Below are 13,348 nucleotides of genomic sequence, written 5' to 3'. Positions count from 1 at the left end.
TGAATAATAATGGTAATTCGGTTAATATCTTCCGTTCGAACATCGTACTTAAAAAAATAATAATAAAAAAAAAATAAAAAACTGCCCTTCATTAAGTTTTCTAAACTTTTGAAAGAAAAATGCTTCAGTTTCTTATACTTAATATATGGTTTGAATATCCTAAACTAAATTCTTTAATAACTTAATTAATAATTTAAAAATTTATAATTAAAAAATTTTTTCATTAATTAATAATTAATAAATTAAATAATTAATTAAATTAAGTTCTTTAATATTTAAATCTTGAATGCCCGTGAAACGCTTTAAGAGGAAAACAGAAGTTAACCACTTTTGTTGTTGTTTTAACGTTACTCAAATATGTTAGATAATAACTCACAAAGTGAAAATGGGGTTGCACGTTCCTACTTCATTTTTTTGACGTGGTATTTACATCATATTTACTAAGATTTTTAATGCATTTTTTGACCCACTCTGAAGAACAGTTTGAAATTCGAAACTTCATCCTAACATCGTTTCGCTACGTCAACAAAAGAAGGAAATGTCGAATAAACAAACGCACCTCTATTCTCAGCATTAAGGGGCCGCTCACAAATTTCACACATTTTATAAATATTTTTCACCTCTTCCTTCCTATTGTTACTAAGCGTCACACTTGATGTTACCCCCACATTCACACGTCACACTCTATTACATATTCATGAAACAAAACACACGTTAAACGTTATGCTTCAAATTTTATTTCGAAACTATGTGTTTGAATAACATTTCTGAGCCTAAACACTGGTTGACTAAATGTAAACAATAACAAAACCGGAAGAAATTTAGATAACTTCCGGTGTATCCTTCCGCTAATGTTATGCTATTGAAGCGATGGTGAACAAGCGTAAATATTCTAGGACGTCTTACTATTGTGATTTGCGTTTAAATTTATGCGTCATTTTACCATTGATAAGAGTTTTCAGTCATTTATAAATTCTAACAGGTCGTGAGTTTTAAAAAAATTATAAACAAAATTAATACCACAGCATATAAAAAATATAAGCTCAGCCCATGTCTTAAGTATTAACCCGTATTTGGCTACATTTGTGTAAGAAAGCACGGTTTGTTATTTTTTGGGTAGCATCATAGCAAGTCTTCCGAATTCATTTGTTGTTTCGTTGAAAGTTAGAATGATCGTGTTATATTGAGAATAATACTAGTATAATAATATTGGATGGGGCCTTTATTTTTAAGCTTGGGCATAAAAATCAGTCGGAAGTTATACGACTTTTCTGCGTTTAGCTTTACACCAGTGTTTCCCAAACTTTTGTGTACCCTTTCTAAATTTTTCGTGACGCTGTGTACCACTAATAAAAAAAAAATTAATGCATTTTTTACTATAATAAAATTGCATAAAAGTTAAAAATCACAACTGGCTGCTGATACCACTAATTATAATACTAGTATATACCACTAATATTAACTGCTAACTCTGCAAAAATACATAATCGTAAATTTTCATGGTTAGCTTTGTTTTTAAATACAATTTTTTTGAAATTTTCGTTTGTTGCAAGATACTTCGCATAAGAACGCGTACTCTCGCTAGGTACGCGTACCACACTTTGGGAAACATTGCTTTACGGGTTCAATCAAAATATGCGACTGCTGATTACCTCTCTCCCTTCCCCTTGTGAACGAAGTGTCTTAATTTTAAGCATCCCCCCACCCTCCCTTCCAAGAGTTACATCATTAGTGGCAAGGTATGTCAATTCGTAATAAATCGATGCTGCCTTGAAATTCACATTTTTTTCTTAAATATCGTACTGTTTTCTAGACGGTAAAGCTAACTAAGTATAGTTAGTTTGTCTAAAGTAAGAACTCCCCTAGCCATGCGTCTGAGCTCGTGGCGGTGACTACGGCAACGTGGTCTAACTATTTCAAGTAGTGATGTGGGGTTATAGTTTAGGTCAGGTTTTGGTTGGGGTTGGAGAGAAAACGGGAATACTTTTCTTCGGTCTATTGTGTTAGTCCTAGAGTGAGGAGAAGCTACCCTCCCTGAAATGCGCTATTCTTGTTTCCATAGCAGCAGACGGCCTCAGATTTTGTGGTGGGGGGAGTTCTTACCGGAGACAAACTATAGTTTTCCACCAGGTGGCTGTCATCGAACTTATCTTTTAACTAACTTTATTATTCCTAGACACCACTTTTATAACTACACCACTTAGAGAAAGGGTTTAATGGGCATAGCACAATCCATACCGAAAAAGAAGAAAGAACTTTTGGCTTGAATTCACTAAAATAATTTAAATAAAATGGAATAAAATGATGGCTTACCTCCTAAGAAATCATCGGCTTTCATTAATCCAATGATTGGTACCAAAGAAGCATGGTTCAGTTTAGCCTCAAACAATTGGTGATCATTGTACTTGCCTGTACCAGTACCCACGGCATTATCCTAGAAATAAACTCATCCTTCATTACACGCACTAACATCACTTGAATGCTATTATTAAATTAATCACACGTCGTACGTAGACTTAGGTCCGCCCCCCTCCGCAAGGATTACTAATGCGTTCTATCTTAGGCTTAACACAATATTTTCAAAATTATGATATGAGACAAGAACACTATGAAGAGACATTCGGGATTGGCGAGGTGACAAATTGTTGCGAATTTTAATATTTTGGAAATTCGTAGCGATAACCACCGGAAAAAAAAGATCAAAAAACTACCTTGATTTATATTTGACGCATTCAAAAACTTTAATGAGCAATTTAAAATTTATTATAATTTTTTTTTTGGCGAAAAATATATATATAATTGTATTTTTTTTTAGGTACTACAAGCGCCACAGGTTGTGCTCCCCCATACATGCAGTGTATTATTTCTGGGGCACCCTCAAACTTAGGGCACCTCCCCCCCCCCCCGCACCGCGGGAATTGTGGGAGTGTTATTTACGCCGCTGCACACATCTAAAAACTTTCTTACGTTTCAAAATAAGAAAATATTTTCTCCGTTGGCTGCTATTGGCCTAAAGCAAGTTTATCTAGTCATATTAAACAGCCACCTAAAAGATTATTTTTTCTTTCATTTTACTCAAGCTTTTTCTTTTTTTTTCTTTTCAAGTGATGTTTCGACGCCGAAATTGGTAATTTATTTTAAGCCACAGTATGAAATATGAACGAAATTGAAAAAACAGTAAAGAAGTCTTCAAACATGTATCGTAACAAGAATAATAATAATAATAATAAAAACTAGTAGTCTAAGCGATAGTTTAAAAATTGACGTTACCTGGAAAAAATTTTTTGCACACTTATGTTCGTTGGGAAGAGGGACTAAACACGAATCCGCATTTTGCGTACAAAATTTTATCTGGGGGGAAAAACAGGAAAAATCTAATTTTTTGCTTTAAATTTTTTTTCCCGCATTAAGATACAAAATTTGGCTCGCGTGTAGAATCGGGAGGCATTTTTTATTTCATATCCGTAGTTGAACAGCCGACCCAAATTTTTGGTGGGTTTACGACTACTAATGGCCAACTCCGTAGCCTTGTCATTTTGAACCCAATCGAGAAGACAAGGGAACTCATGGATCAAGTATTGGAAGAAATTTGCCTTTGTGGAGGATTTTTGATAGAACTAACCGGCATTTGCGTTACACGGAGAGGAAAACCACGAGAGTCTCCCACGATTAGCCTAACGGCAAGGGAACTCCAACCCATGAATTCCCATAACCCATACCGCAGAGGATATTTTTACGTCAGCACTGTGGTCGGTGCAAGCCGGATGCGAAATTCGTTTCCACAAGCCATCGCTGGGATTCGAATCCGATGAACTTCGGTGGAGAGCGAACGCTCTATCCCCTGAGCCATCACGGCTCTGGATCAAGCAGTGGGATAAGCTAGTGGATTCTTTGATAGAACTGACCCGCATTTGCGTTGCATGGAAAGGAAAACCACCCACGGTTAGCCCTAAGGCAAGGAGATTCTAACCCGTGATCCGTCTACATTTGAGGGGCAACACTATAGTCAGTTCGAACTAGAAACAGAATTCGAATCGACCAGCCATCGCTGAGATTCGAACCTGAATCACTTCATTAATAGTTTCTGGAGATACTTCATGAATCGTGATACTGGTACTGCCATAAGTTTGTCCCCAAAATTAAAATCACATTTTTATAGAAGAAAATTAACTTTCGCATTAAAAATGAGTCTATACATTAAGTGTCCATTTGCATACAGATACAATTATTTCTATTTTTTTTTTATAAAGTATAGCTCTTCCAATACATTTTATATTGAAGAACAAACGATCTATATAGCATGCGTCCTTTTAAGCCCAACTTAGAAGACAATGGAATAATGACAAAGTGGGATTTATACGTGAAACCAACCTGTATTTGCGTTACACATTTTTGTAATTATTTTATATTTTATTTATTATTTTATATATCATTTATCAGGTATTTTTTTTATTTTTTATTTGAGAGCAGATGTGTTCGATAGCAGATTCTGCAAGGGGGGTGACCTCCGATAAGGTTTTTAATTTAAGTTCACTCAAGAAATTGCGTGCCGTTTATTGGTTTAACTCATATTTTATTTTATAACCGTTGTTGAACAGTCGACCAACTGCAACCCAATTTAGGGCCAACGGCTACTTATGTTCAATTCCGTAGCCTTGTAATTTTGAACCCAATTCAGAAGGCAAGGGAACTCCTGGATCAAGTATTGGGAGAAATTTTTGCCTTCATAGAGGACTTTTTGATGGAACTAACCCGCATTTACGCTATATAGAGGGAGAAACCACGAAAAACTATCACGGTTAGCCTGACGGCAAGGAGACTTAAACCTATGATCCGTCTACCACTGAGGATATTTTATGTCAGCATTGTGGTTGGTGCAAGCCGGATGCGGAATTTGCATCGACCAGCCATCGGTGGGATTCGAACCCGGTCACCTTATTAGAAGGCGAACGCTTTATCCCCTGAGATATCACGGCTGATTGGATAACTTATAGTAATAAGCTATAATAACCCATTACATAAGTTACAATAACAGGGTGTGTAGCCAAATTATTCAACAAAAAATAAGCACCTCTTAAGCACTTTAAAAAAATATCGTAATTAGGCAGGGTTGGACAGTTAGTGACAATTGACGGTTTTATCTTGTTTTAACCGTCATGTCAAAGAAAAAAAAACTTTCTGGCGTTGTTTTTGACAATTGTTAAAAATCATGAAATTTTGAATCGTGAGAAACGAATGGCGTTTTCATACTCTACGGACTGACAATGCGCCGAAATAGATTGGGTTGAATGAATTATGAAAACGTTGAATAGAACAATGTGAACTGCGTCTTTTTGCATAATTCGAAGCGAAAATCAACATAGCAAAGGAAAAATCTCATTTTGAAAAAGGGAAAATTAAGCACTTTTTAAAAACACCCAATGAAAAAAGTACCTTTAAGGGCTTTTAAAAATCTAAAATAAGCACCTTTAAGCACTTTTTAAAAAACGCTAAGCACCCTGAATAAGAGTTGTGTACATGAACTACCGTAAACCGGGGCGAGTCTACCCATTTTTTCAGTTTGTCAACTTTCAAGTGGTCAAACTTTTGTAAATATTAAAGAAAAAAGGCTTTTAATAGGTGTTTCGGAATCGCTATTTATCCCTCTTTAAAGCTGTGAAATCGATTTTAGAAAATATTAACAGTTACGCTGTTACTGTATATTTTTATAGAACTGCTGACAAATCTCTCGTATGGGGCGAGTCTACCCATTCTACTAAAATGAATGTTAACATTGTAAATAATCAAATTTTACTATTAAATTGTTATTTTAGCTACTATATAGGATATTTATGAAGTAATATTCATAACTTTATTATATATTCCATTTTTTTATTCATAAAATAACACAAATTGAGTATTTGATCGATTATCACATTTTGATCACAGTTTTGTTTTTATAATCATTAACATTATAAAATAACATTTTTTTCTGATTATTGTTGATAAAAGTAAATTAAAATTAATATAAATTTACAATTAAATAATTAATAAATAATAATAATTAATAAATAATAATAATTAAAGATTATTAGCAAAATCGAAATTCAAACATTGGGAATCATGAAAAATCCTTTTCCCATTCTTTTGGGAGGTAATAATAATTTATAAATAATAATTTATTTAACTTGCATTAAATAAAAAAAGTTAATTTTGTAATATAAAAATTGAAAAAATAAGTAAAATAAACATATTTTATATTTACATTTATATTTAACCTATAAATTTTCTTATTAATGATAAATTTATCAATGCAGAATTAAAATAATATACTCAAATTCATTTAAAATGACTTAATTTTAATATAAACAAAGTTCTAAATTATATTATTATGCTTTATTAAAACTAAATACGAATGGGTAGACTTGCCCCGCGAATTCTGGCTTTTCGCTTACAACAGCAAAACTTACATTCTTTTTGTTTTTTTTCATATAAAATTAATGTAATCTTAGTCTTAGATAAGTTTATCACTTAACCAAAGTGAAAATAGTAATAATAATAATATACTTACGGAGCACCAACTAAATGTTTGCTGATTTTCATTACAAATCTCTCAAAAGACGTTTGAACAGCTCGGTTAAAAAGACACCAAATAAATAAAAACGGATCAAACTACTACAGCGCCATCTTCCTTAGAGTCTGAACTAAGTCCTACATCGGTAAAAAAAAATTTATTTGCAATTTAAAACAGTGAAAATTAAATAAAACTAAAATGGGTAGACTCGCCCCTGGATGAGTAGACTCGCCCCGGTTTACGGTATTGTAAAACCTCATTACGCTGAGCAAGCTTAGTAGTTACAAATTTTTTTTTAAACTGCTTTATACATTCAAAAAACCGTCCTCTGGTAGTGTAGGCATAGCTCATACAGCTGGAGGAGAGCTGGGGTTGCGAGTTTGATCCAAGCAGTCGACCTAACAACCAACGTGTATACATAGGAAAGTGTACGTTAAATCTGGCTCTGCAGTAATAAATTCTATAAATGGTCGTAGTGAGGAAGCATGGAGAGAGGGGTACCAGTTCAGGCTCTGTCCATGTCGTCTAATCAGGTTCAAAATTTCGTGGTATTCCTATCATGAATGTTAAAAGATAAGTCCTGAAAACTTAGCCATGATTGGGTGACGTGCCTTCAGATATCGGCATTTAAAACTGTTCATCCTATTGAAAGCTTTATTGGGGCTAACAAATTTCCATTGCTCAAACTTTCATAACAATTCATTTTCGCATGAGTTGTGATGGCTCAGGGGATACAGCGTTCGCATTCCAATGAGGTGAACCGGGTTCGAATCGCAGCGATGGTTGGTCGTACCAATTCCGCATCCGGCCACAGTGCTGACGTAAAATATCCTCAGTGGTAGACGAGTTATGGGTTAAAGTCCTCTTCCGGTCAGGCTAACTGTGGGAGGTCTTCCTCTCTATGTAACGCAAATGCCACGAAGTCAAATTTCTCCCATAAACTTTATCCAAGAGTTCTCTTGTCTTCTGGATCGGGTTCAAAATTACAAGGCTGCGGGAAGTTGAACATTAGTAGTCGTAAACCCAAAATTGAGTCGGGTGTTCAGCGCGACGGTTATACAATAAAAATAAAATTCATTTCGGATATAGAGAAATCATTACGGACTTACAAATTCCACTCCGACCATCCAGTCGTTGCCCACATCCAATAGTTTACCCAGCCATTTCACTTCACCGTATTCCGGTCCAGTATCGCTGATCCAGACCACCCTGTTGCCTATCTGGAGGGGAGGAGGAGGGGTACCATCTGCACAGGCAGCCTCTAAAGACAGAGGATGGGGTTTACTGGACGGTAAGGCACCTCCTGAACCTGAAACACACAAGAAACAAACTTCTTACACGTGAACACATTTTTGAAACTTATTTTTAAAAAAATAACTTTTCATCTAACGATAGGATTTTCACGTACTAGGCTCGATCCCTGTGACAGAATTTTTTCGAGCTATGTGCGCAACCTTTTTGAGTAAAGGGCCACTTTCACAGCAAGTAGATTAATGAAGAGCCGCTCGCATAATTAGTCATGTTAGCGGCAAAATATAATTTTTGTATAAACACCAGTGCTCTAAAGCATTAAATATTTTTATCAGATACCTGAATAACATATTTCAGAAAATTAAATACTTTTAATTATTTAAATTTATTTAAAACTAAAAAAAAATGCTACTTTTTTTAAAAAAAAAACTTTTCCCATATTTTGCAATAATTAATTTTAATCATATATAAATAATGGGGAGAGGATATAAATTTTAACCAAAAAGAAGCTTACTGAATGAAAGTGCAAAAAATATATGCCTTTTTTATAAGTCAATATTAAATTTGAATTAAAGAACATTTATTATGTTTAAACAAAACCACATTAAAATAAATATTTCTATTGCGTTCAGAAGCTCTCACGGGCCGCATATCATCAGTCGGCGGGCCGCATATTGTGCATCCCTACTCTAGCACTAAAATCTTTCTGCAAAGATACTTTTAATAACAACAAACATATACACTGAAGAGCCAAAAAAAAAAGGTATACCTGCCTAATATCGTGTAGGACCCCCGCGAGGACGCAGAAGTGCCGCAACACGACGTGTCATGGATTCGATCAATGTGTGAAGTAGTGCTGGAGATAATTGACACCATGAATCCTGCAGGGCAGTCCATAAACCAGTGGGAGAAAGATGGGGTGGGGATATCTTCTGAACATCACGTTGCAAGACATCCCAAATATGTTCAATAATGTTCATGTCTGGGGATTTTGGTGGATTTCCGATACTCACGGTATACTCGTGAAATGGTCGTACGTGAAAATCCAAATTTCATTGCTATCTCGGAGATGCTATGTCCCATCTCCCGTGCACCGACTATAACACCACGTTCAAACTCACTTAAATCTGTATAACCTGGCATTGTAGCAGCAGTAACCGATCTAGGAACTGTGCTCGACTCGACTCGATAGAAGATTTAATGAAGTACCTGCCCGCGTAAGCGGGCATCTCACTTCTTCATCTAGTATAAGAAATGTTGCCCTAGGGCAACTGTGACTAATGGCGTGAAGAACTGTGCTAGACACTCGTTGTCTTATATACGCGTTGCCGATCGCAGCACTGTACTATGATTGGCTTTATACCCCTTTTTTTTGCATACTCATGCCTGTACCAGTTTTTTTGGCTCTTCAGTGTATGTTACTAATTTAAAATAACAAAAGCGCTGTGTTTACATAAACTATACAACATTTTTTAAATGAACATGCAATAATTTTTTATTCTAGTACTATTATAGGGGTATTCTCGAATTTTTTGGGGGGAGGGGGTAACGCACAAATTATTTCCTTCTGCGCGTTCTGTAAATGATCATCACAATAAAAAAAAAACATAATTAAAAATCATGAAATCCGTAGTAGGTAATTACCGAAAAAAAGATCTACGACGAAATCACGCCAATTGGAATCCTCAAATGCGTGCTTCGATCGCTTCGAGATTAGATTATTGTAATAAGTAATAAATAATATCGTATAAAAAAATATCAGATTTAAACACTATGGAGAAATCAATCGCAGTAACTGTCAAAAATCCGACAGAATTATTGCCTTAAAAAGTAAACACTTAAATGCGCGATTTAAATTTTCCATATTGTTTGAATATATATCGGGCTATTTGAAAACTACGTGAAAATTAATATTAAGAGCTGCCGAAAATACAATCGAGACATTACATCGATTAACGATACTATCGGCGTAAATTGAGCGCATCCAAAAGGGATTATCTAAATACATAATTCAAATATTACGTAAATTTTAACGTTGATTAGGTAATTATAAGTAAATTTTACGAAGATTATGATGTAAATTTCTGTAGAAAAGAAATATGTTTTTTTTTTTTTATTTACTTTTCAAAAGAAAAATCATTTTGCGTGAACTCTGTAACGTTCTGCGACAATGTCGAAGCGTCGCTGCGATTCTGCCACGGTTACTTAACTTGAGCAGACGATATTTTAAATGACGAAATCAGACGACAAAAAGAAGCTTTTTCTGAATACATTTTTTTTTCTTCCAGGATTCGAATGCTTAACCCTCAAAATAGCCACATCTGGCTGGTACCTACGGTTTGGTCAGGAGAGTGATCGAATATTTATTTAGACCACTTAATATTAACTATACTTTTTGCTTATTTTGCTATATCGTTAGAGCTTACAAAGCTAATCGAAAAACTTTTGCACACAATTATAAAATTCGTTTATTCAAAGATAACTCAATGCAAAAAAATGTTATTTTATAATTATTTATTATTTGTCTGTAAATATTTTTACATTATTTTTAAGTATGCAATTTTTAAATTGCAAAATTCAAAATTTGAACGAAATTGGTCGAATAGTTTCTGAGTTATTAAATTTTAAAAAGTGGCATATTAAAAATTTAATTTCTTTAAAATTTCTTGGTAAATGAAATGATCATTAGATTAAAAGTTATTCAGGGTGTACAATGCTTGTTTTGCGCACTGAAATTATTAATAATAATTTCCTAATTGTTCTAAAAATTTGAGTTTTTCTTTCCACTGATTAATGATATCAGGCAAAAACAAAAAACTCATTACCATAAGTTTTTAATCCCATTTTATAAGACCTTCTCTGTTAGTATTTGTAATATTGGAAGAAGGATTCGACAGGGCATAGATTCGATACATTTTTAATTATTAAGTTCTTAATTTACATTTTTTAAAAAAAAAATAAACGGGCTCTTTTATTCTATTTTCCAGAATAGATGAAGCTCAACAAATCTTATTCGGTGCTTAACTAAAAAAATTACAAAAACTCTTAAAAGATATACACGATAGATTCGAGTACAATAAAAAGTCGTATTCTAAAAATTCAATTTATCAGGAACAATACCGTTCAATTTTTGTATTTTGTCATGTAAAATTATATTCTTTAAAATGATGGAGAAAAAAATTTATACCTCACAATTCAACAATTTTTCGACTGATAATAAATAAAATAATAAAAAAATTATGAATATTTATTAAAAGTTACTTTTTGCATGGAATTATCTTGGGATAAATGAATTTTATAAATGTTTGTAACATTATTTTCAATTCGTAAAATTAACATTAAGGAGTCCTAACTTTGGATCGCTCTCCTGATCAAACCATATCTCCCAGATTGCGGATACCCCCTATGTTCTGGGGGTCAGAAATCTAAATTTGTTGAAAAAAAGGTATGTTTATTCAGAGAAAGTACGTTTTTGTGTTCAATTTCGTAACTTAAAATATCGTTTGCACTAATTAATTAGCAGATTTGAGGTCAATATCTCGAATCATTAAGAATGAGTCTTAGAATGAGAAGATCCGATCATTAGACCATAAATTATGAAGAGTGGTTCATTTATTTATTTATTTTTTTTTTTTTTGCCCACTGTATATTACTCTCGATTTAGGTGTTTTAAGTATGTTCGATAGTTTATAGTTTCATCAGCTCCTGAAAATTTTCAGAAACGCAGTTAAAAATTATTTAGTGACAATTAATGTGTTTATTTATTTCGATGATGCTATAGTAAAAGGAAAAACTACTTAATCTGAACATAATAAAAAAATTAATTGATTGAAGAATTAAAGAGAGCCAATAGTGTTAAATTTATTTCCGTTTATTTTCTTTTATTATCGGCTTTTTTATTATTTATTTATCGGTTAAGGTATAATAGAATAAAATATATATGAGTTTAGACATTTCAGCAGAAGACTGATAAATCTCATCTTAGGGCCGTAAGTGAACTAGATCAACCTAAAATTAGGAAACTTATGGGAATGGTATATTTTATGTTATTATGTTTTTAAAATTCATTAAAAATGTTTCTAAAATCAGAGAACTAAAATAGAGGTGAGATTAAGAGCTCCCCTCAGAGAACTATATAAAAACAATATTTGTTTTTACTGCAGCATATATTATTTTAATATTTTCCATGTTCTCTCTATATTTTAAACTTATTTTATGAGTTCTATATACTCGCAGCTAATGCGCAGTAAATTTTCTTCGTCTTTATCCTTTTCTTTATGTATGTATGTATATATATATGATTAATATCCACTGACGGTTCTGCACGTAAAAAGTCGTATTTTAACCTGCATTCTTCTCGCATAGCAAAACCGGTTTTTATGTTATTAGATAGGGAAATAACTAAAAATAATATTAGATGATAATAAATAAATAAAATAAATAATATTAGATGGGGAGAAACACTAATTATCATCAATAAGAAGAAAAAAATTTGCATTTAGAATAATTTTTTGAACAAAAATAAATCAGTTATTTAAATTAAATAAATAAATAAATATTCACGATAGTTTTATAATTTCTAACACATATTTATTTTATCACAGTTATTAATTTGAAATTCAAGGATAACATAAATTTTTATTTCAAAATTTTCACATTGTAAATTTTAATTTAACTGTCCTAATTTAACTCATTTGAGAGAAAGTAAAGCGTAAAACGATTTTCGAATACATAAAATAGAGCTAATAAAATTTTGCGTTTAATAAAAGTTAAAATCCGGTTGCAAGCAATGCAAACGAATTTTTTTTTTTAACTAAACCCCCCACCACACGTGCATGTATCAAATGTTACTCACATTGGTGACACCAGAACTTCATCGTGCAGCTGTAGTAGTTGGAACATGCGCGTTCCGAAGCAGCGGGGATCGCATGCCTGCGTCTGACGATTCTTTTGAAAAACAAACAAACGATCTTTTAAGAAAACACAACATCGGCCTTCATTATTACGCAATGAAAAAGTATTGTCGTCTCGGTGAGGAAATAATTGTGACAGGCAGTGTCCCTTTCGCCATTCTTCCAAGAGAGTGAGAGAGAGAGTAGGAGGGGAGGGGAGAGACGCAGACTGCTGGAACAGATGCTGCCAGGAGAAAACTACACACAGGGAATGCCTGCGCAAAGAACGGGTGTGGGATTCCCTTTTTCACGGTGACTTCATACGCGGGAACATCGATACAAGAACTGCTGGAATAGTTCAGTGCGTAGTGGAAAATGCTAATCTTTGTACTTACAAAGTACTTTTATTTAAGCAAGGAAAAAAAAATTATAACTTAACTTTAAATATCACACAATTTTTTAAAAAGGAACATAATCCACAACTTAAAACAGCTGGAGTCGCTCCATAAATTTACATATTACAGTCCCTGACCAAATTATTAGCCGCACTATTAAGATTCTAAGTAATATCTTAATTATCAGGTGATACTATACAGCTTTATTGTTTTTACGTGACTGAAACCGGTTTGCACTTCTTTACGTAGTGTATGAA

At 33.3% G+C, this 13,348-nt stretch overlaps 1 protein-coding gene across 2 annotated transcripts in view; it reads right to left on the bottom strand.

Annotated features, from left to right (window-relative positions):
- CYLD (ubiquitin carboxyl-terminal hydrolase CYLD) overlaps nucleotides 1-13,348 on the bottom strand; it is a 77,916-nt gene that overhangs the window by 38,358 nt on the left and 26,210 nt on the right. For both annotated transcript variants that reach the window (XM_021148454.4, XM_071179379.2), the window contains exons 4-5: nucleotides 7,663-7,862; nucleotides 2,314-2,434 (exon numbers count right to left, since the gene is read on the bottom strand). In XM_021148454.4, coding sequence (XP_021004113.1) covers nucleotides 2,314-2,434; nucleotides 7,663-7,862 — 321 coding nt within the window. The remainder of the gene's footprint in view (nucleotides 1-2,313; nucleotides 2,435-7,662; nucleotides 7,863-13,348) is intronic.

Source organism: Parasteatoda tepidariorum, chromosome 1, assembly GCF_982258835.1.
Source record: "Parasteatoda tepidariorum strain Cologne lab strain chromosome 1, Ptep-v5.0, whole genome shotgun sequence".
NCBI classification, from domain to species: domain Eukaryota; kingdom Metazoa; phylum Arthropoda; class Arachnida; order Araneae; family Theridiidae; genus Parasteatoda; species Parasteatoda tepidariorum.
The sequence above is the reverse complement of the archived record's forward strand: the minus strand, read 5'-3'. Positions and strand labels throughout refer to the sequence as shown.